This window comes from Anas acuta, chromosome 2, assembly GCF_963932015.1.
Source record: "Anas acuta chromosome 2, bAnaAcu1.1, whole genome shotgun sequence".
NCBI lineage: Eukaryota > Metazoa > Chordata > Aves > Anseriformes > Anatidae > Anas > Anas acuta.
This window is the reverse complement of record NC_088980.1, coordinates 41,834,740-41,859,284: the sequence shown is the minus strand read 5'-3', so window position 1 is coordinate 41,859,284 and position 24,545 is coordinate 41,834,740. Positions and strand designations below refer to the sequence as shown.

At 39.4% G+C, this 24,545-nt stretch overlaps 1 protein-coding gene across 2 annotated transcripts; it reads left to right on the top strand.

The window, feature by feature from the left end:
* Window positions 1–323: 323 nt before the first annotated feature.
* AZI2 (5-azacytidine induced 2) lies at window positions 324–22,960 on the top strand. Of its 2 annotated transcripts, none has more exons than XM_068674432.1 (8): window positions 324–542; window positions 9,039–9,268; window positions 10,391–10,516; window positions 10,805–10,904; window positions 12,010–12,158; window positions 14,205–14,266; window positions 17,706–17,821; window positions 21,314–22,960. In XM_068674432.1, exons 2-8 carry the CDS (start codon window positions 9,044–9,046, stop codon window positions 21,703–21,705), a joined length of 1,170 nt encoding a protein of 389 aa, XP_068530533.1. In that variant the 5' UTR covers window positions 324–542; window positions 9,039–9,043; the 3' UTR covers window positions 21,706–22,960. The 2 variants fall into 2 exon arrangements, with proteins under 2 accessions (XP_068530533.1, XP_068530534.1); XM_068674433.1 differs by lacking the exon at window positions 324–542 and adding an exon at window positions 3,622–3,716.
* Window positions 22,961–24,545: the final 1,585 nt, after the last annotated feature.

Here is a 24,545-nt window from a genome sequence, read left to right as displayed (position 1 = left end):
TTGTGCTAGCATGCTGAAGACTCGAGTTGTTTTGAGGCCTATGAACACGACTAATAGAGATCTCGTGGTTGGTTTTGCGTTCCTGTCAGGAGGAACCTCCTGGCAGCTCTGCGTTCGCCCTCAACACCGTGGCTCCAGACTTGGTGGATCGCCTCGTCAGGACGATCAGAGCTCCCGCAGCGTGCTTTAAGCTTATTGCAGCATCCGAGGGGAAAAAAAGACAAAAAAAAGTGGTTTTGTGAGGAGCCTTCCCGGCGTGCTGCGTGCAGGGCCTTGCATGCCGGGGGTTGTAGGCGCCGCCGGCCGCCTCTCCCCTTCCGCTCGCTGCCTGCCGCCGGGGCGGGGCCGGGACTTCCCGGCACGGCGGAGGCGGCCGGGGCCGGGGCCGGGGCCGGGATCGCGGCCGGGCCGGGCCGGGCCGAGCCGGGCACGGCGATGGGAGCCCACGGGAGCCCGAGCGGGGACCGCGACGGCCGGCGCCGCCCCGCCGCCGAGGCCACCGCCCGCTAGCGAGGCGCCAGGCCCCAGGCGGGCCCGCAGAGGTCGGTGCTGCGGGGCTCGGAGGGGGCTCTGCCGGGACGGGGGGGCACGGGCTTGGGGCAGGTAGAGGGGAGTCCAGCAGAGGAAAGGAGCAAGCTGAGAGCTTTGGTGTGAATCGGGAATGAAGCGGGATGAAGGGCTGGAGCCGGCTGGAATGCAGGTGTTGCAGGCCGTGGTGCACGGGAGGAAGGAAGTGGGGATGGGTGTTGCGATGCTGTCATGCTGCTGGTGCCGAAAGCTGCAGAAATCACGACTGCAGATCCTTGTGTTTCACCCGGCAGGGAATTTACCCTCCTTAAATAAATCAGCTATCCAGTAACTTACACGCGTGAGCAGCTTGGGCTGTAAACCGTGCCACTGAGTGGTCTTGGGTGCTTTGCATTTCTCTTCGGACCCCCTAATTCCCTTCCCGTCTTACCCTCTGTGCACGCAGTAAAGCCAGCATACGGGAAGCCAGCACTTGAAAAAGCAGAGTGAGGGAAGAATTATTGTCATAATATCGTGGAGTCTGCCATGGGCTCCAAAGGTCAGATGCTCTTCCGAGATAGAGCTGCCTGTTGGCTGTGGGAAACATTTCATTTCCTGGGTGTCTAATGAAACGCTGCTACAGCTCTTAGTACCGGGGATCTGTCAGCACGCAGATCCTGGAATTTTTAGCCGAGAAACCAAAACAAATGTAAATTACTACTACATTTGGTTCCTCAAATAATGGTTTTAGAATGCAATGAGAGAGAAGGAGCAATAAAAGAACTCATGATAGGAATAAATGTTAATCATATGATCCCGGTGTAACTTGGGTAGGAAGTTATTGCCCCATTTGTGGGTAATCTGAGCGCAATTGTTGAGGTACTGATACGTGAGTGAAGTCAGTTATTTTTATTGAAAAGCTTGGGTCTGGTGCATGTAGAAAACTTTAAATTGTTTTGGTCAGAAGAGACACAAAACACTTAGAGTGAACTCTAGAACAGATTCTATGAGGGTTTTAGACACACCCTGTCCTCCCCCCAAAATAATTCTTTACTATGAAGGTGGTGAGGCACTGGCACAGGCTGCCCAGAGAAGCTGTGGATGTGCTGTCCCTGGAGGTGTTCAAGGCCAGGCTGGATGGGTCTTTGGGCAACCTGGTCTGGTGGGAGGTGTCCCAGCCCATAGCAGAGGGCTGGAATGAGGTTATCTTAAAGTTCTTTCCAACCCAAACCATTCTGTGATAACCTGAAAAAGTGCAGGCCTATTACTGTACATGCTGTTGATACCTGATTTCTTTAGAATGCAAATGCATGAAAAGGCTGAGGGAAATGGGATAAAACACAGTGGGGGTTTGGCTTTTGTTACATGTTCCTTAAACAGAGGAAGCCCAGATAAAGGTGTCCGTATTCAATAAAACAGAGTGGCAGCGAGACTGAGTTTGTTAAAATGGCAAAGCTGGAACTAATGGTAGAGTCAGGCTAGTAACTAGCATGGCAAAAGTCAATGGTGGGTTTAGAGACCCCAATCCAAATGTGATTTATTCAGAATAATCCATTTTATGTTTTTGTTAGGTGCTGTACTGTAATTAGATTCATTAAAAATACTGTGTGTCATAGAAAATTTGGAGTTGTGACCCACAAGTGTCATGAAGTCCAACCTCTGGCTCCACACAGGACCACCCAAAAATCAAACTCTGTGTCTGAGAGTGTTGCCCAAACGCTTCTTGAACTCGGGCAGGCTCGGTGCTGTGACCACTGCCCAGGGGAGCCTGTCCCAGTGCCCGACCCCACTCTGGGTGCAGACCCTTTCCCTAACCCCCAGCCTGACCCTCCCCTGTCCCAGCTCCATGCCGTTCCCTCGGGTCCTGTCGCTGTCCCCAGAGAGCAGAGCTCAGCGCCTGCCCCTCCGCTCCCCTCGTGAGGGAGCTGCAGGCCGCCATGAGGCCTCCCCTCAGCCTGCTCTGCCCTGGGCTGACCAAACCAAGGGGCCTCAGCTGCTCCTCATACGTTTTGCCCTCTAGACCCTTCACCATCTTCATAGCCCTCCTTTGGAGGCTCTCTAACAGTTTTATGTCCCTATACTGTGGTGCCCAAAACTGCATGCAGAGCTGAGGCCGCTCCAGAGCGGAGCGGGACAATCCCTTCCCTCGCCCAGCTGGCAGTGCCATGCCTGACGCACCCAGGGCACGGTCGGCCCTTTTGGCTGCCAGGGCACGCTGCTGACTCACGTTCAACTCGCTGTCAGCTAATTGTGCAGTCATGTGTGTAATCATGTAACTAATAGGTACGTGGTGTTCAGTATACAAAATGGGAGATGCTCCTAACATTTGACAACACATCTGGGGAGAAGAAATGGTGTTTGTGAAGGGGAGTGAAGCATGAGGAACTTGAATGTTGAAAGTTAGCCACTGACAAATTGCTTACAGAAACTTGTGTTCAAATGATTGGGTTTGTTTGAAATGATGAGATGTAAACCTGCATGTTAGTGAGTTACAGGATGACCATGGGCTATCAGCGCAAAGCAGGTTAACTCGTCTTTTAATAGCTGCAACAGGTGAGGTGTTTCTAGTTGAATTAACAGTTAATGCAGTTACACAAGGCTTTTACAATACCTTGTCACTAAACCCATGCACTTACTGAACGTGATTTAATATGGCAGTTGCATTAAGTGGGAGGAAACTTAAAACTAAAGGTAGGACCTATTGTATATTTTACAAAAGATATTGTTTTCAGAAAGAAAAATAAATAAACCGAACAACAACAAGAAAGCAACCCTCTTACTGTTCATAAATGTTGCTGTTCTTTATAAATGTTTTGAAATGCGAGGTGTCTATTAAAATAACAGATAATGTTAGCACAAGAGCATATGATTCTCTCAGGAACCTTTGAATAAACTTGTTTGATGTTAGGAAGGTCTGACAGCCAGAACACACATTGCTCCTTCCCGTGTTTTTTTTTTTTTTTTTTTTTTTTTGGCATTATTGCTTCTAATGAGTTTCAGGATTAAATCTGATAGTTTAATAAACAGGATTATATGACAGTGGCTTCAAATATTGGAGAACAATATCTGATTGGTTACAACGTCTCTTTCTTCTCCTTTTCTTATGGGTGTTAGGGAAAGTGATTAGGGACAAAGTGTTTTGCAGCGCTGGAGGCAGCAAAATGAAGTAATTGGAAGTTCTGATTCAGCTGGCATTGTTTTGAAGATCGGTGAGTATATTAGAACTGCAGAGCTGTGTCCTTGTAAGCAGCGATTCCTAGGGAGGGTTGTGGACGTTGCTGAAGGACAAGCAATGGCCAAAGATAACAGCGACTGGGCTGTGTGTAGGCAGAGTTTTTGTTCTAAAAAGGAAGCCACTATCTGCTTTTAAAAAGGAAAGTTTCAGTAGAACAGACTGTTGAGGACTGGAATCACAAAAAACTTGAGATCTCTGAGAGATGCAAAATGACAAATACTTCGGACGGTGAATGTCTTGCTTAAGTACCGTGTGCCATACACTGTGTGGGGTTTTTGTTGTTAGCTGCAGGAATTCTGTATTTTTTATTTGTTTTTTGCTGCTGTGCTGGAGTATCTTTCTAACCTCTGAACTATCCTGAAATTCAAGTGGGGGTTACAACACACTCGTTTCTGTGGGTCAGATATATTTGTTGAATTTAATGTTTTATTTTATACCTACGTGCATGTACGTGCCCATCTACATAAGGCGAGGTAAACCAGTACAGAAATTGTACTCTGTGTTAACACCTGGAGCCTGTTCATACCACCACTGTGAAGTCAAATCCCTTGAGTCTGAGAGGCAAACGAAGTAAAATGGTTTAGACTCTCAGTAGCCTAGGGGAAAAAAAAATCAGGAAAGCACCATCTTGAAATTATTTGCATTTGGAAATATTTCAAAAACCATTCTGTTCTCTCTCGGAGCACAAGAAGGGTCAAAATGGGAATCTGCTTTATACTGTGAAGAATTTCATGTAATCCTGCTTTTACCGTCTTTCCTGCTGATCCAAGTGCAAGATTAGGGTTTCAACCTACAGAAATCTGTTAGTGCAGGGCTCTGTTTGCTATTAGAGCCTTTGCATCCTGGAATTCATTTAAACTGCGTTCCTCATATGTAAAATGTGTTTTGTATTTAACCACCTCCCATGGTGTTAATGACTAATATTTGTAAAGCTCTCTGAAGAGAAAAGCTGCGGTTCTGCCAAGCATTATATTTAATATATTAAATCTTAAAGCTGTTCTCTAACTTGCATTAGGTGTCAATGGCCAGCAGAAGGGATTTCTGGAAACCATTCTTTTCTGCAGTACGTGAAAGAAAACTTGTGTGCCATCTATTCCAACTCATGTGCTTGTAAGCAGGGGACATAATTACTTCTGCTAGAACTTACTGCTACAGCCTGTCCTATGTTTCCTTTTGGAGAACATGAATCATTTCATACAAGTGCTGATACTGGTATTCATTTAATGTTTTTATTTGGGGAAATAAAGATTAGAACCCTTTTAAATGGGCCATTTAATGTGCAGTTCACTCTTAAAAAATATTGTAAATGTAACATGCCTCTTTGTCACAGACCTTCCTTAGGTTGGGATGTGTGGTAATTTGGGATTGTAAACTTGCTTTAGGTAGGCAGAGATGGACAATAATTCTATTGTTTAGCATTAACAACTTGTCTGTATATTAGTTTAAATGTTTTAATGTTTTAAATCTTTCACGTTAACTGGTTACCAGAGATCCACGTTCACCCAGGTGCTTTTAGAGTGCCAGCTGTGTGGCATTTGCAGCCCAGCACGTGTGCAGCTTCCTCCTGGGGAAGCCAACTGGAGTAAAAGACAGGCAGGACTCAGCAAACTGTTTTGCAAGCCCTTCTGCCACTGCTGGATTTGAGGAGTCCTGACTCATGGAATAACCTAATACACACATTATCTCAGAGGGCACTTCTTTGGTTGCCCTTTGCAGTTCTGATTTTCTAAAATGACATAATATATCAGTGGAGAAACTAAATTTTGATTCCTATGCTTAAACAGTAGAATTGAAAGCTGCAGCTGTTGCCAGGGATTTCTTACAGATACAATCCCATTTTTTGAAGTCTTGTCTTCTAAGGGTTTCACTTCATTGCTTAAATATCTTAACAAAGCTTCCTGTGAAGAAAAGTATTTGTAAGCATGCTATCTCTTTAGTTTTTTTCCTGACAATACAGCAAAGAGTTGGGTAAACTGTGTTTCACAGTAACCTTTATAGAACTGCTGATCTTACTGTTTAACAGCCAGGTTTTATTCTTGTATGAGCTTACGTCTCCTATTGGCCTTTTAATACCAGCTTAGCAGGTGCAGGAGAAATTACTTTGGGGCTTGATGGTGGCTTTGTTTTGTTTTGTTGTTGGTGTTTTTGTTTTTTAATAAGTCAGAAAGGTTTTTGCAGCATAGAGATGCACTTTTCTGCCTTCTTCCTTTTTTTGTTTTTAGGTTGTGTTGGTTTATTTAGATCAATTCAGCAATGCTGCTCTAATTTTCTGTTGCAAATTCTCCCCTGTGTTCGTATAAAGTGTCCTGCAGTTGGTGAGGTGTGTATTGGAACTTACCTTTGGGTTATCATTGAGTCATCCTGCAGAGAAGTCATAGCACCTTTTTTCCTTAAGACATTTGTGTTATATGCATGGGTTATGAGATTTGAAACCTTTTGAAACATGTAATAAGGAATATTTAGTAAGCACAGACAACAGTGACCTTTTACTTATAAAGTTAATTATTAAAGTTATGTTGTATCAATTCATACCTTAGATTTGATAAATACATTTTTCTTTATTTCTTGCTTCCATAAATTTGGTGCAATTTTTGCAGTTTTGTTAAAAAAAAATAGATGGTAGAGAACATTATTATGAGAAAAATGGGGAGCTGTTTAGACTGAAATAGGTGAAGACTTCCTTTCAGGTTATGACTGCTAAGAGATTTCCTCATGCTACTGCCAGACCGAATGGTTTGTTTTGCTTTCAGTTTTGGGATCAGTGCTCTTTTCAAAAACAGAAATGTCCTTTAAGATAGAGAGGGAAATCTCCAAATATCAGAAGCTTATTGTTTTATGAAACGTCTGCACTGTAGCTTTTTTTAAGTGATGTTATGCCAAATTTGCAGTAATGTAAAAATCTTATCGCTTTCTCCTCCATGTGATGCTCTGAAATTCTGAGTAAATTGGTGTTCGGTGGCATTCATGTATTTCCTTGAAAGTGACATCAGTCCCAAGCCAATGTGAATATCCTGGTGAGTTTTCATTCTTGGCTGAAGCTGTTGAGATTCCAGTCAAGAGAAGCATGTTTCATGATAAGAATTTTCTTTTTTGATTGAAGCCAGCAATTAGATAATCCTACCGGCCCTTCTGAATATCCCCCTTTCTGCATTTAGGCATGCACGGTGTCTGTTCCCACTGTCCCCTCCAAAATGTGTCATCATCAGATCTCTTCTCACAGGGGATGTCTTACGTGGGGCACCTCTCTCAGGCGAAGCAGGCTCTTGTTTGGCAGGCTGTTTGTCTTCTCTTGGTGTGCAGTAAGATGACTCAAAATGCATGTACCAGAGCTTCCTGAAGTGTTAAACTTGTGCGTTGAAATGTAGAAAAACAATATTAGAAGCCCTTCTGAATTAGGTGGAGGCTGATTGTTTGCGTTGTAAATAGCATCCTATGTGCTGCTTTAGGAACAGTATCAGAAGTCCAGAGTTCAGTAACCCTGTAGGTTATCTGACAGCCGTTACGTAAAAACCAGCCAGTGTAACTAGTCCTCTTAGTGGGTGCACTTTAAGGGTGTAGCTGAATTTATAAAAATATTTGTGCATATGGAGTCCTACTTACTTGGAAGGCCTTCCTCTTCTGGGAGGTCATAAAGGCAGCGGTATACCTCCTTCACTCTACCTCCTTCAATCAGGTAATGCCGTTTGAATGACAGTGCTTTTGGTCAAAGTCACCTTGTACATGGAGCTTTAAAATCCTTACCAGCAGAAGGAAACAAACTTTCTTTGCAAGGGTCTTTCTATGTAAGCATGAGGTGGAATGAGAGGCAAGGGAAGCTTTTTCTTTCATTTTCAATCTAGAATATGTAATACAGTACACAGTGCATCTGTTCACATCCTGAAGATAACCACTGGAGGAATTTCAGCCTCGGTTTGTGCATAGTTTTCTTACTGCTGCGACTCCACCGCTGCCTATTTAGTATCAACGAGCTGTCACAGCTTTTATCATGTTGTCTGTCTGGCTTGGAGCAAGTTGAGACAAATGTGGTAACAGCAGCATTGTTAGCTGTGTCTGGGCTACAGAGCTCTTCATAAAGCTGCAGTCCATGCAGCTTTTCCATCGCTAGGAACAGAGGAGTGAATTGGACCACATAGATGAAAGGTCAAAGGCAGTTGATCCCTGTACCTCTTCGTATTGCTGAACAAATATCCTAGTCTAAGAAGGAAGTCTAGTAACTGAAATTGCAAATACACAACCAGGGCACAGTTGTGGGTGTGGGTTTTTCCCCGCCCAGTGTCCACGTCTGCCCTGCAGAGTTCTGCTGATCGGGTCAGTTCTCCATTGAAAAAACTTTTTTGTTCAATACGAGCTGTCTTCGTTGCATTCATTTCTTTCATTCCAGTGTTTCTGTTGGGTTGCTATCTAGTCATCAGGAACGGCAGGATTTGGGGGTGAGGGGGTGGAAGGATTTATTTTTTTATTTTTTTACTAGTAACATCAGTAGTTTTAGGGAGAGCACAAGAAAATACACTACATTCTTGTTGAATATTTTGCTCAACCTAAATAATGTGTTGCAACGAAAGCTCAGTGCAATCATTACTTTGCGTTAGTCATTCAGGTGGATTTGCCTAGTGATGGTGATACTCTTCTTATGGTCAGATTACTGTCAATTTTCTGCACACATGTTGAGACAGATCATGTTGTGAACTACATTTCATTTGCATCTTATCTGCGGTTAAGAGTGGCTCGTTGTGTGGCAGGATGTTTTCTGCTGTGACTAGAGAGTAGTTAACGGTGTAGGCTTTTTAAGGATTAATGCTAGTGTTAAGGTTCCATTTAAAATTTTGGGAACTGTAGAAATATTTGCATTCAAGAATGAATCAAATTAAATGCTTCTCTTTTGGTTTGCTTGTGCTCAGGAAACGTAGTTGGTCAGTTTCTCACAACTGAAATGTTTTTTACTATAGTTCAGTGCGGAATTGAAAAAATCCCTAGTGAAACATGTCTGTAAAGTTTAAATATTTCATACCACCAGCCAAAGGTTATAGGTGTTAAACCTTAATAAAAGAGAATTTGGGGGCTCAGAAGTCTGATGCATACTAAAAATATTTTTATTAAGTAACATCTGTTTTGTTCTAACATGCATATCTTAAATGTAAGATGGGTTTCAAGATTTTCTGCAAGATAAAGATATTTCCCAGATATTCAGTCTTGTTGTCATACCTAAGCAGAAACATTCTCTGGTATTATTTTGGAGTGTTATTCTTGATAACCTTGTCTTTGTGAAAATTTGACTCACATCTATCTTTTTAAACAGCTGACATGGAGGAGCTGATAGAGGATGACATCTGCATTTTGAACCATGAGAAAGCAGACAACAGTCATAAGAGAGATGGGGAGATTCCTGTTTCAGCTTACAGTGGAGATGAGTCTGTTGCTTCCCACTTTGCCCTTGTCACCGCATATGAAGACATCAAGAAGCGGCTAAAGGAGACAGAGAAGGAGAACTCCGTTTTAAAGAAAAGAGTGAGAATTTTAGAGGAGAAGGTAAGAAAAATGTTAACTTATCAACTTTACCAAGAAACACATGGGTTGTTACCTTTTCGAAGTTGTAAATTTCAAAGTGTAATGAAAGTCAGGAAGTTTGCTAAGGCTTATGTTCTATCTGAATGCCTCTATTTGGAAATACATGTAAAAACTTTTTTTGAGGGTTGAGGGGGGAAATGTAAAGGACAAAACTTAATAAGTAATACACATACTTTGAAGGTCAATACAAAAGCAAAGGGCAGAGATAGCAAGCCATAAAAATAAGAGTTCTCATACTTTCTCCTGTTCCAGGTATTAATTTGAAAGATATTCATAGTAGCTATATTCCATCAATGCTTTGATTTTTGTATTCTTTTTGTACATCTTAATTTTTAAGAAAATACTTACAAACCTATCATGAATCTGCATTACGTACACTGAATACTTTCAAAAGTCTCAATTCTTTTATAGAAGGCGTGAAGAATAAAAAGAATGAAAAGCATAATGTGATAGTCAAAACAAGAACTTTCTATGTGAACAGTTGCAATTTGAGGTCTGTAAGGCTTCTTGCTGTCTTACCAAATACACTCTTACTCTGTCAGAAAGAAGGGAGCAATCTTATTGGTAGTGCTTATTCCCCCTTGCTTGTCGTTTGCCTTAACTGGCAATGCGACAGTGGTGATCTGGAAGTTAATAGAGGTATTTTTAAAATAATTCTGCTTTGGCTTTCCGTATAGGAATACACCAGGGGAAAAAAGTGGTATTCATGTTATGAGTCACTATAAATGTTTAGTTTGCTCAGAATTTTCTGTGTGCTATATCCTCATGTGCTTAAACCTCTTTTTCCAAAATGTAGAACTTGGAATTTTTCCATCTCTAGAACTTGGAAAAAAATTGTTTAAGGAATTGTCAGTGTAAGTAATCATGACTAGTGGATTTTTTTTAAATACTCATAGCAGAAGACTAGCAAGGACTAAATATGGTTTCTAGAATTCCTAAATGGTCTTTTTTGTACTTCTGTAAAATTTTGGTCCATATCAATGTGTTTCATTAACTTTTTTTTAAACTTAAAAAAAAAAAAAAAGTTCTCACTGTAAGATACAGAACGCATTTCTCATCTCTTTTCTTGTCTCTAACTTGTAGCTGCTTGGCTCCCGACTGGAGGAAGAGCGCAGTTCAGTTGGCCGCGAACAAGTAAATAAGGCGTACCAAGCCTATCGGGAGGCCTGCATTGACCGAGATAATCTGAAAAGCAAACTGGATAAAATAGTAGGTCTTCCTAAGTAATGACTTAAACACTTGTAGAATGAATTTTTAATTGCTGAAGATCTGAGGTATCACTCTTCTAGGTTTTCTAAGTACATGGTGATACTTTATTTAGGAATGACAATAGTCTTAATTTTCTTAGAGGGGTAGGCTAATGGTTTAAAAAAAAATCAAAGCAATATTTTTCTAGTATTTAGAAAAAATAATTGTTTTTAGAAAAAAATGATTTTTAGATGTGATAGAAGAAAACTTCCACAAGGCTTTTATTTTTTCTTCTCTCTTGGAAAATAGAAAAAAGAAACTGCAGAATCCTTGAAAGCCTTGAATGAACAGTTGCAGTCTAAGGAAGTAGAGCTCTTGCAACTAAAAACAGAAGTGGAAACTCAGCAAGGTATGCATTTGGTTACATCTTAATAATATGCTGACTAGTTTTAGTGGTTATATTATGAACTCAGGGCATTAAGAGTTTTCATCATATATAGCTTTTACAAGAAAATGCTGTCTGTATGTTTAAATCTATGGACTGGACTTCAGATTCTATACAAATGCAGTCATTTGAAAGGTTCATATAAGCAATGCTATGCTTGAATTGCATTACTTTCCAAGAGGACTTGAAGCATGTGATGTGGTACTTCCATTGCACAATGTTTTTAAACCTAGAGGAGCAAACTACGTGTTATAATAGCAGTTGTTGAGAACATAATGGTTTAAGGAGATATGAAGTGCAGAGTTTATGAAGAGAGCTTTGAAAATGTGATTTGAAGCCTTGTTGGGTAATCAATTTTATTCCTAAGTGGGCTCTGAGTGCCTTGTTTAAGAAACACGAGTGTAGCTTAAGCTTGTATAAATCATTAAATCCGGAAGTGAGTGCACCATGTCATTGAAGACTGGGGAGTGTCTTCATGTCTTGTTCTTGTCCTCTAGCTAGCCTCTTACAACTGATGAGATTAGGTTGCTTCTTAACAGTAATCACATGATTTTTTTTTTTTTTTTGTCTAATGGAAAAGTTTAGAAGTTACTTTTTCTTTTGTTTTTCTGCTTGGAACTTCTTGATATACGAATTTGGGAAAAAACAAAAACAAAAACATTTGGGTCAACTGTGCAACAATACAAACCTGAAGGGAAAAGGCTCATGTTTTCAAAGCATGTATGGAGTGTGCAAGTCAGTAATATGCTATGTGTTTCTGCCATTAACTGATTTTTGCATTTCCAGTGTTTTTTTTATGTTGCTTCCTCTTTTTGTTACTTAAAATCTCCAGTGCAGTTCTGGAAAGGAGGACTCTGTACTTCAAACTCAGTGAATGGATTATTTCTCTGCCTACAGCTTGACCGGTTGTACCGTCTCTCTGTTACCCTGAACTGCAGTTTATTCAGAAAATGCCAGATAAGGTTTCTGTAGAGCGTAGACTGATTGAGGTGAAACTCTATGTATTATAGGAGTTGTATTTCTTGAACGGGGACTGAAATCTGATTGTCTTGTTTGTCTTTTTTTACAGTCATGAGAAATCTGAATTGTAATCAGTCCAACTGGGAAATAGAGAAGTTGAACAGTGACCTGAAAGTGCATAGTCTGGAACAGGATCTAGAAAACCTCAAGCAAGAGTGCAGTAGTCTCAGAAAGGAATTGCAAAAATATAAGCAGAAGGTACCTTCATTTTTAAGGATTTTTTTTTGTATTAATAGATTTGGCTTCGTTAGAACATTTTAACTACCTTGTCCAAGCAAAAAAAAGGGTGAAGAAATGGATACAAAAAATAATTGGTTGCAAGATGAACATTGTAATAAAATTAACCTTAAATATTGCCATAGGCTGGTTTACTTTTGGAAATAGTGCATGTACATAGGTGAGATTACCCAGATGTTACCAACAGAAAATAAAGCTTTACTGTTTCTTTAAAGTCACCATTCAGATCAAAGTGGCTTATGTTGGTATTTTTCTCAGGCTGAGCTTTTCTGAATGTTTGAGCCAAACGTGGTCTTTTTTTTTTTCTTTTTTTTTGTAGCAACACTGGAATGCTTGTGTTTAAAGATATTATAAGATATTATGAACTTTGTTTAAGGCGCTCTAACACTTTTCTTTAGCATAGTGGCATGAAGCGTGTCAGAAAAGCAGTTCTTTTGTTTTGTTTTGTTTTGTTTCTTTTTTGTAACAAGATGCATCCTGGGCTGAGCTAGGATACTGGTGAGAACTGGAACCAGTAGCTGGGACCTTACATTGAGGGATCCACAGGAAACAGCTGAAACAACAGGAGGAGAAGACAGTAGGATTTGAATGGCGAAGGCTAGAAGAGACTGTCATAGTGAGAGAAGAAGAATGTTGGGAATAGAAAGAACATGAAAGTGTAAGGTACTAAAAGAGAATGGAACTAGTTGTGCAAGTAGATAAAGAAGGTGTTGAGGGAACCACTACAACTGTTCAGGCAGTCTCAGTCTTACCCCTAACTGCTCATTCTGAGATTGAGCAGAGATTTGTGAAGCCTGGAATTGGATGATGAATTTAGGATGAGAAAGCAGGAATTAGGTGGGTGGAATTGATAGTTTGGTTAAGGAAATGAAAGGGAGATTTGAGACAGAACAGGCCTTGTGCCTTGCATTATGGAGCAGTCTGAAGGAGGGGAATTGGGTTCCTTTTGGATGAAACTAAGATGCACCCCAACCTCTTCTGGGCATTCAGAGACCAGACTAGAGCTAGCCTCAAGTGATGTCCTTCTCTCCTGCCTCCCTCAAAGCATATGTAGCTGGAGCATTCGGTTCTTAGCACTGAATGGGTCCCTTCAGGGTTGCTGCAACCACTCTCTTAGCTTATGTGGATGTGCTTACACGTCAGCCGTCTTGTGTCAGGTTTATTCTGCGTTTGTTCCACTAGGTGGGGATAAAGCACATTACCTGGAAGGCAGGCAAGGTGTTTTGTTAACTCTCATTACTGTTGGTTGTTGTTTTCTCTTAAATCTGGAATTATTGTAGATATTTGCAATAGCTTGTAAATTCTGAAGGTGTACTTGAACTTCTATGCAGTTTTGATGTCTTTATGTGGTTTTATAGAAATAATTGAAGATTGCAGACTTCAGTGTGAGAATGAATGTTGCTAGAAAAAAGACTAAAATAGCGTTTCTAAGAAATACCAAACATGACACTATTTAATGCTTATGCCAGCAGCTTTAGTTGTAAAGAACAAATAGTAGGAACAACTGACTTTTTTTTAAATGTAATTTCTCCTTGATCCTGGTAACTTCTTAACATAGGAAGTAAAAAATAGTTTTCAAATGTAGAATAATATGCTGCAACTGAGCTTTTTGAATAATGAAGTTGAATCTCTGGGTGGTGGTAAGAAAGTCTTCAAAAGCGTGTGTGGGAGAGAAATATGATTAATGGGTAATCCAACAGGTCAATATTGTTTCAAAACCCTATATATATATGGTCTGTATATATTTTTTTCTACATGGGTATTCTTACTCAGGTTTTGCATTGTGGTTGATGCCATATGTACATTATACTGACAAGTTGCTTGAAATTTTGGTAGGCCTGAAGCCACAGTAACTGGTATCAAATTAGTTATAACTTTGTCTAGAGGGAATGGTAGCAGGAGGGGTACGTGAAGAGAAGGAATATGAATGAGAACTCATCGCAGTATTTTCAGATAGATATGGACTCACCTATTCATTTTTTTTCTTCCCCTCACTTTGTTATGCAGGACCAGGCTCAAGATGGAAAGCCAGTAAATGGAGACCACCCCCAAAGGCAAGACATTCAGAGGTATGAAAATCAAGTGGCTTTCACGTTTTGTACTTATTTTACTGAGAGACAGTTATTTGCAGCCTGCGCAAATGTGTTATTTCAAACTACATAATCTACTTTTAAGTCTGGGCACTCTGATTAAGCAAAGTCATCTTCTCTTTCCCTTTGTCTATGGAGACAGAATGATGTCTGAATCCCAGAATTATAAGAAAGTATTTACATTTTCATATTGTATAGAAAATGAAATTATCTTGGACTTAAAAATCAACTATTTAATAATCCGTTGACTTGAGGAGGTGGTAGATGAACTTCCAAGTCTCATCCCAGCTATAGGAAGTTCTTTGTTTTGCATATGAGGAGGTTTCTGTGTTTGGCTCATGGCTTCAAATCTCTTGCTTAGTATGAGAATATACATTTTTACTTAGTGCAGCATAATAATAGCTCTATTAGAAGACACTGAAGGATTTTTTTTTTAATATAGAGGTACCAATATTTGACCTATGCAAAAAGAAATGATTTTCTTGAAGTTTTAGTGGAACAGAAAGCGTTCATTATTTTACAGGCATTCAAATAGTGAATAATTGTGCTTTTAGTAGTGTCCTATATTATCCTGCATTCAGTATGTGTGCCATGTTAGATAGCAGATATATCCCTTAAGTCTTTCATGCATTCAAAAACTGTTCTTTTCCATAAAGTTCCCAAACGTTCTGTCTTGCAGAAACAAAATACCTGCATCTCTTATGCATGGTTATGCCAATTCATGCACTTCCACAATTTTCCACAAGAGGGTAGAGTGCTCCTTCATAATGACAGGTTGTTGAGAGCAGGATCGTTTTGCTTACTTGGCTGTTGAAGAGATGGGAAAGGAAATCAGTCACTGAAAGAACCCTACAGACATTTCTTTCATATGTTCTCTGATATAATGATGATAACATTGTAGACGCTATAAACAAATTATACTTTCACCTTTCATCTTGACTGGATAGCTAGCTCACACTTCTCTTGTGGTTTCTGCTGGAGCTTCGTAGTCAGTCTTACACGCCTGAAAAAAGGTGTTACCTCAAGGTAAAACAGCTCTGTTTGATCTTCCAAAGCAAATTTATTTCAAGAAGTCGTGTTCAGGTGGCAGCCATCAGAATTAACATATGTACAGTGTAGCATTTAGTGTAACATGATACACATAATGAGCATGTGATGCATTTGGAATACGTCAGTCCATCCAAAAATCTGTGCACGGGGATGAGGAGGAACACTTGAAAACTATGTGAAACATTCATTGTAGCAAGCAATCCTGCTGTTTATGGCAGCCAAAGGCATTTGCAATTAGTGAACTTTTTGGAAAGGAATTATTTCACATTTGTCAGCAGCCTGCAAATCTTACTTCAAATTTTTTTTTATTTTGCAAATCTACTTTGCTGCAGATTAAGCTGTAGTGATTCTAAAATCTTCTCATGTAATATGTGTGTGTGGTTTTTTCTTTTTTGTTAGGTGATTATATTCTGATTGTGCTTTTCAGGATGGGGACTGGTTGCAAAATAAAAAATTGTAAACATTTGAGACAGATGTACAGATCATATGTTCTGCTTATGTTCTTACTGTAGTAATTAAAATAGTAAAAAACCTAACCAAATTGATTAAATGTAGTCCTATATTAGAAGAAAAAATACGAGGTGCATTTGTGGCTAAAAATGCTTTGTTTTTCTATACAGAATGTAAACTGTGCAGAGCACAGAAACATAAGGGAAAAATAAGTTCTTACATTCAAACTTTATGTTACATGTTAGAAGGCAATATAGGGTAAACACCCAAGCACATGAAATCCTTGCTTTTTAGTTGAACCTTCCTTGAAAATTGGGCTTTGCAATGGGATTCTAGACTAGTATCCCCCAAAACAATTCAAATATGTTATGTGATTTAAGTGGAATTTTGGTACCTGCATCCCTTTGCAAGATCCTTTTTAATGGAGCTAAACTCATGTTACAAAACTCTTTCTGAATCACAGAATTGTGGAATGGTTTGGGTTGGAAGGGACCTTAAAGATGACCTCATTTCAACGCTCCTACCATGGGCAGGGACACCTTCCACCACACCAGGTTGCCCAAAGCCCCATCCAGCCTGGCCTTGAACACCTCCAGGGATGGGGCATCCACAGCTTCTCTGGGCAGCCTGTGCCAGTGCCTCACCGCCCTCATAGTAAAGAATTTATTCCAAATAACTAACCTAAATCTACACTTTTGCCAATATACCCCCGTGCACAATCACTACGCTCCCTGATAAAGAGTCTCTATCTTTCTTAAAAGCCCCCTTTAGGTACTGGAAGGCTGCTATAAGGTCTCCATGGAGCTGTCTTTTCTCCAGGCTGAACAACTCCAGCTCTGTCAGCCTTTGTAGAGATGAATGGTGGATAGATGGTCACAGACACTGAGCTGTTCCTATATTCACGACTATGTGTAAATATTGGACAGTTCTGTTTTAATGTAACCAAAGTTTGTTTAATTTTATTTTTGAGACTTCTTAAAAAATAAATAAAGGATGGTTGCAACATCAACTTAATTAGATGAAAATTTTACAATTAAAAGTTCAGAGTCAAGTGAATTTTACAGGTAAAGATGACAGAAGCAGAACTTCTTCAAATACAAAGCTGCTAACTTTTCTGATTTTTGTTCTTCATTTTCTCACTAGCTAATTATCTGAAACTTCAACATTGGCACAGTGCTGTTGTTGCTAAATACATTTCTCAAATTATGCTGTCTTATCAGAGAATAAATTGGGTCTTCTAATTTTAACCCTTTCTGATAAAGCAGTATATTAATTTAAATTAGATGACTCGAATATGAAACACTGTGCTGAATTATTTTGCCCTGTGTGTGTATGTGTGATCTGTTTGGACCTCTAGAATCTAGTCTGAATTCACTGCAGCACAATGAATGGTGTAAAGACCCAAATATTGATTTTTGAGTATTTAAGATTGTGATCAATTAATGTGACTAGGATCATAACATTTGATGGTGTGTGGGGTCATTTATCAAAATCCATTCAACGGTAATAGTCTACTTTGCTTGCAATTTAGTGTTCATTTAATGTATTTTACAAAAATACTCCCTTGAGACTACTAATTTTATGGGAAGATAATTTAAAATAGTGATATTGGCGAATAAGCTTCATATTTCTTTCCATTTGGGCAATTTGAAATTATTAGTATTATCTAGTATGTTAATCTAAGACTTTTATATTTTAATGTATAATATATACGCATGTAACTTATAAAGATTATAATACAGAAAAGTTGTTCAGTTTAAGGTAGTTATTAGTACTGCTCAGATCATTTTGAATTATGGTACTCCAGTAAAGTTGTCAGTGTATGTCAGGTAAAAAGCCTTGGGAATGTTAGCAGGCATGGGAGTGCTTTAGAGGTGGCAAGTATTTAACTTTGATTTTTTTATTATTATTTTGAAAGTGTGCAACAAGCATATTGGGATCTGAAGAGAGAAATGTCTAATTTGCAGCTAGTGACTGAAGTGCAAGCTGAGGTTCTACGAAAACTGAAAACAAGCTCAACACCGACCAAGAAAGGCAAGTCAGTAACAGACCTTACAAACACAGATCGTAGATCCAAGCTGCACCATTTTCAAAAGAAACTGGCTATCATATCTTATCAGAATCTCGTCAATTGAAGTTGATAAGCTAGGCTATATTATGGTTCCAGCCTACCCATTTTCTGCTTCTGTCTTATACTGGTCAACTTCACACATAAAGGTGTTGCTGATGTGTTTTTTCTTCAGTACTGTATTCTGTTCCCCTTGTGGCTTTTTTCTCAGTCAAGTGTTGCTTATGTGCACAAGGCTGAGGTGTTAAGTTTACTCGTATTTGACCTTTTACCACAACTACTTCATATTAAAAAAAAAAAAATCTTTTCAAATGCAAGTCTTATTTTCTCTGTATAGAATATATATAAAGTATTAATTTGGCAGCATTTAAAACTAACTTTAATTCCTTTATGGCTGTATATTTTACATTAGCATACAGAGAAGTTGCATTTTCTAGCATAGTGCTATGCAAGATGACATTTTGCTGACTGATGTTGCAAAACTGCTTTATTTCTGCTGCTACCTTGCAAACAATTTAGGGGAGCGTATTTTCTGTTAACAGTTCATCAGATGTTTTTCTCTATTTTACATGTATGCTTCTCTTGATCCAATTGCTTTGCAAAAAGGTTCTTATTATGGTGGGACCAGACCTTATCAGTCTGTTTATCTTGGTGTTTATTTCCTTTGTCTGCTCACTTGAGCTGTGGTATTTACTGTGTTCAGAACACTGAAGATGGTGGTCAAAGAAACTGAACTTGGTGTAGTAGTGACAGTCTTGGATGTCCCTATCTACTACAAGATCAAGATATTTTGTTTCTAACTGCTTTGATGGGCTCACTGACTTAATGATAGGATTCACCTCCAGGTCAATGACTGGCTTTGTCTGTGGCCAGCAGTGATTAATGATCATTCTCTGGTACTTGGCTGATAAATTATTAACACTCATTCTAGACTTGATCGTATTGTTACCAGGTTAGCCTGTGTTCCTTCAATTCTAAGACACATTTATCAAATAACTTCAGTGGAGAAACGAAGAACTGAATGAGTTTTTAACCCTGAAGTCTGTCAGGGTTTGATGTAATTGTGTAGGATCTTGCTGGTTTTATTTTTAACCTGGAGTTACCTGTCTTGCCAATACACAAGTACTGATCTTTCTCTTCTGCCTGGTGAACAAACTAAATTTCTGCAGTTGCTGACGCATGTGTACATCCACAACAATAAAAGGCAATCTTGATTGATTGGTAAGAACAAGGTATTTTGCCTTTTGCTCTGTAGGTTCCTCTCAATAAATTTTCAGAAGTATGTAAGAGTGGACAGCTTTGGTAGAAACTAGAATTTATTTCCTTGTTTACCTTGCTTGTTAGCCACGCTGAATGCAGTGCAGATATGTCTGTGTTAGTATTGGTAGAAAAATATTGGCTTATATAAGATGGGGGCAGAACTGACTTAAAACTTCCTTTTCTTGTAGTACTAGCTATTTTCCTTCACTCTTTATAGCAGCAACTATATAGTTATAGTATATAGTGTCAGGGATGGGGGGGGCTTTTTTTAATTAGTATTTATCATCTTTCAAGGTGTGTGACATCTGTGGAACACGGTATTTCTTGCTGAGCGTTTGATGTTAACAGTATCAGTTAACATGCAGATTCTGCTTAGCTGTCACTTACGTAAGGAGGCAACTTCTACACATCCGCTCATGGGTTTTTGTTTTATTTTCAAAGGCCTTTTCAATAAATCACGTGAATCCCAACCTTCTCTTCTTGCCTAATGTCTCGGGGCAGGTACCCTTTCTACCTTTGCTCTACCCTTTTAACAGGTAGAATGAGAACGAATTTAAGATTGAAAACCAAATTTCTGCTTTGCTGATTAGTATTAGTTGTCTTATAATAAAAACATTAAATAAACTACCTCAGGTACCTCAACAATTGACACTGTACAGAGATCTTACCTGAAGTGACTTCAAGATAGCCAGCAAAACAGGTCAAGGATTGCTCTTGTACTCTTTGCATAGCTGCTATGGTTGAACATACCCTGACCATGGCAAACTTACCTGGCTTTTTTCTGTTTAGCTCTGGATGAACTGTTTTGCCACTAGAGGAGGAAAAAAATAATAAAAAAAAAATAGTAAAAACAACTTATTCCTTGAAAAGTAGCTAAAGCTACTCTTCAGTTTGAATACTGCAAACATTGGAGTTTGACCTAAGGGATCATGAAAAGGAAATTATGCCACCTGTTCACTCGTGGGGCTGTAATGCCACACAATTCTGAATATAGGTGTGCTGCTTCAAGCTGCCAAGGTGTTAGATAACTTCGTGTAAACATTCCAGAGAGTAAAACCTGTTTATTTGTGTAGAGATTATTAATAATTACTACAGTTCTCCTAACTCTGATGCTAAGGTAGTAGAATTTCAAATATGTTACAGTAGATTATGTTTTCCTTAAACTTCTAAGGGTCTATAGACCTTGAACGGCTTTTTATGCCTGTCAGGATGAGGTGGCCAAATCTTAATCTATCAGCATATCTTTCAGATATGGTGTCTCTCTTGCTGGAAAGTGCTTTTGGCTGACATTTGCAAATAGGGTAAGATCCTTTAATTTTTAGTGACAAATTGCAGTTGCAGTCTTTGTCTGAGATACTGACTCTTTGTCCCTAGAATTAGCGTTACAAATTACAGTTCCTACTTGAGATTCGTAACACTTCTAGAAGACTACCTATGAGTTTATTTAACTGTAGGAACCATTTATCTACTCCATTTAGGTAGCACTACAAAAACATTGCCTGAATATATTTGTCTGTCTCTTCAGGTGTCTATTAAAGATGCAGCTCTTTCATTTCAGGTAGATGCCATCCTGTTTCAAAATCCTTCCCTTCCTAATATTGTTTAAACCTCACCTGGAATTTCAGATGGCTGAATAGTGCAAACTGTGGCTTTACTTTCAAAAGTCAGACAATACTGGAGCACAGGGACCCTGTGACATGCATTTTCTCCTGCTTCATGGACCATAAGAGTTTTCAGGTTCTTGGCAGCCTGAGAGCATGCCTTGTTAAAAAGAATCAGTAACGTAGGAAGAAGTGTGTTCTTACTGAAGCAATATTCTGAATCTGGTCGATTTTTCCAAGCACATGGAAATTGCTTCTGTTTCAGTATTCATTCCAGTCTTGTCAAAAAAAAATATTCATATTATTCAAATCGTTCTACCTTTGTTGAAGTGGGGACTGGGAGTTTTCCCTGGAGTTGGGTATATTTCAGACACGATGATTTGAGGATCTCTGGTTCATCTTGCAAAATCTGAGGAAGTTAGCGTGTTCAGTTTGTAGCATTAAGCAGTTACTGAAGTAAAAGACTGTTTGCAAACTTGTAGCTTGAAAACATTGGATTTAACATAACCTGCTGTTCTGTAGGACATTTTGGAGTAAGTGAAAAATGCACCAAATAACCTATTATTTAAAAATCTTTTTATCATATTTTTTTTTCAGCTGCCTCTTCTGCACCAGTACAATGTGTTGACTTGAAGAATGTTCCGAAGTTGAACTTGATGTCTGGGGTGGTCTATAAAAAATTCTCCCAAAATGATCAAGTACTGTGCAATGCTGTACCTCCCCCTCTGCTGAGAGATGGGAAAAGCCCATCTGAAAGAGTGACTCTGCAAGCATGGACAGATGAGAGACCCATTCCAGTTGATGGTAAAACGTTCCAGGAACACCATTCGTATGGAAAGAGTTCTCTGGAAGATAATTCCTGGGTATTCCCAAGTCCTCCAAAACCTAACGAGAATGTGTTTTGGGAAATGAAAAATAAAACAACTTCGTTAAACTGTCCAGCAGATTACCTGGATCAGTGTAATCAGAACTGTCTGCACAAGAGCTAAGCAATTTTTAGAATGAACTGAAGCGTTTTAGAATGATTCTGAATAGGCACCTTACTGCTTGAACTCTTAAAGAGGTAAACAAATGGGTTGAAATGTGTTTTGTTTTTGTTTTCAATTCTATTTCCAAAACAGAAAGCCTAGTCTTCCTCTGCTGTACATCAGGAGAAGTTAAAGCTGCGATAGCGTACTGTGAATGAATCTAGCACGGGGCCTAGATAGTCTTGTCTTGCAAATGGCACACATTTCCAAAAGATTACAGTGAGAAGTTAGTTCTTGGAATAAAACAAAATAATCCAGTTCTGTATCTGTTTGCTATTTGTATGTTATCAAGCACTTGGTGTCATGTTAAAACTTGTTACAGCTCTGAGCTTAGTTTTGACAGCATTGTTTTCTCAGATTAAGGCATAAGATGAAGATTGAATTCTCTCTTCCTCTCTCCTTACAAATAACTTTGATTCCTCTGGTTTAGAAATGCATTTTTATATGATTTTTTTATAAGAAGGGTGAGATTTTTGTCAAAACTTTGATTTATATTAGATAATGGCAAGGGAGAAATCACTCCTACGCTATCCTGTTTAGATTGCACCATTTTGGGCCTTACTGTGGATTAAAAAGGATCATAAGTAATGCTGCTGAACACAGTGAATCGTAGATGTTCAGCCCGTTTCCCTCAGTTTATGCTGTAGGAAAGGGGCTTCCTTCTACGCACAGCGGTGCCTGCCGCAGAATCGTCCTTCTCACAGTGCAGTTATCCTTACTGTGCCTCCTTTGCACATCACCAGAACCTTGACTTTTTATTTGTGTGGTTGTTCAGGCTACTAACTTTTCTTTTATTAAAGAAACAAAGCCTTAATTTAATTGGACTGGGTGTTGATACACAGAAGAATTTTGGTGGTATCTTTAGTGCTCCATTGAGAGCTGAAGTTACTCAGATTTGCAGATGATGGGTGTCCGAGTACTACTTGACCTTTTTTTCTCCTCTTAAGGCCAAGAACTGTTTTTAGACAAATACAATTATGCCTAGTTTTTTTAAAATCTGCTCTGCTTCTTATCTGGCTTAATACAACAGGGTTAAGTGAAATGCCTCGACTGCTCAATACTTGGAAGGAAAATGCGTTGTATTTTAGATCCATGATACTTGTAACGGGTGGGAAGGTATTTAATACTAAAAATGTTATGTACAGATGTGTGTGGGGCTGAAGTATTCAACGTCGCAGGTCCTGCTGGAGATCAGTGTAATAAAAAATTAATTTCACAGCTGTTTAGTAGCAAATGATCTTAAAATTGCTTGCAAATACACGGGGAGGCTGTGGCTGTAGGATAACCTTTGTAATGATGGGTGTTCCTTAGCCAAGGCACTCCATGGTCTGTGTGGTTCCAGGCACTTTTTTTCCCTGTGGAATGAGTGCTTCATGTGATGCCCATCCTCTCCTGTTTCAGTTTGTCTAGCAAAGTTGAGAGAATGCCTCTCGGATACCTTCTATTGTATTAGTGAACAGCATACATAAATAATGTTTCCTGTTCACCAGATAGTGGTTTTTATCTTTCTATCATCTTGCTCACGTATAGTGGCTTGTCTGTGATTAATGGAAATGGTGTCAGATGCTGGAATTTATTCTGACCAATGAACACAGCTGACTCAGGGGAGTACAATCTCTTGGAAAGTAATAGAACAAAACCCAATATGCATAAAACAAATCCAAGTCACTAGGCTTTAGCTGATAGAACCAACTACCTGTGTAATAACAAAGCAGCAGGAAGCATTTCTCATGTGGCTGCATAAACTACATGGTATCTAGTTCGAAAGTAGCTTACTTCTTGGGGCTCCCCACCCCATCCTTACAGAGATGGATTTTTTTTTTCTAAGTATATTATTCAGCAGCCATCTGCATGATTAATACTTTGATTTGTGCAATGAAGGAATTCTACTGTGTAAGATTTTTAATAAATTATTTTTGTTTGAAATTGGTTTAACTTATAAATCTCCTTCTAGTATTTGGCACAAGAACTGTTACTTGGATTTGATTTCTTGATTCTGTAGAAAGGTCACTCCAAATACAAAGGGTTTGGGTTGAGGTTCATTCTTCTCAATTCAGGGTGGAAATAAATGACTGCTTCAGTGCATGGTGGGAGAGGTGTTCTCTTGGAGATTGGAACTGAGGGACCTGGTTACCTTAAGTTCTTGGGTGTTATTGGGGTTTCACTGCTGAGTCTAAAGCCACCCTGGCAGCCTGTCCTGTGTGATGGGGAAGCTTCATTTTCAAGCTTTTCTGCAGTGACTAAGAATTTCCAGGCTTTGCTTCCAGCTCCTGGTTTACCTGCGCTGCTTACTGTGCCGGAGAAGGGGCCATGGAAGGAAAGCGATGTTTGCTGAGAGGGACTTCAGAAGTGCTGACATCTGAGAGAAGAGGGCAGCATCACGGAGAGCTTGCTGTAGGCAGCATTTCCAATCCAGTCACTCATTGCCGTGGCCAAACTGCAACATTTGAAAAGGAAGTCCCCAGATCAGAAGCCACTTGGGAGCCGGCTGGCTTGTGAAACATCTGTTGGTCTGAAGCACACAGTCAAATTTTGACTCAAGATGGAAAAGTCATTTAAATCCATGCCACTAGTGGCTTAAGGTACCTCTTCCATTTTCATCGTAGTGACAGCAAATTAAATGCAGAAGTAGCTGTAGTAAAGGGGCTGTAGTGCTTTGTGTGCTTTTATTACATAAAGCAGTGACATTGCACAAGGCAAGGCCCAAAACCTTCAGTAAGTGTGTAAAGTGACCAAAAAAAATCACTTGAATGTGAGCTTGGAACATTTTAAAACTTCACCTACCCCATAGTTTTGATAAT

What these genes read in the sequence shown, in the direction of transcription:
- AZI2 (XM_068674432.1), top strand. Translation starts at nt 9,044, where the DNA reads ATGGAGGAGCTGATAGAGGATGACATCTGCATTTTGAACCATGAGAAA. An exon ending in AGAAGTGGAAACTCAGCAAG is followed by an intron (nt 10,905 to 12,009) that starts GTATGCATTTGG and finishes CTTTTTTTACAG; the next exon opens with TCATGAGAAATCTGAATTGT. An exon ending in CTCAACACCGACCAAGAAAG is followed by an intron (nt 17,822 to 21,313) that starts GCAAGTCAGTAA and finishes TTTTTTTTTCAG; the next exon opens with CTGCCTCTTCTGCACCAGTA.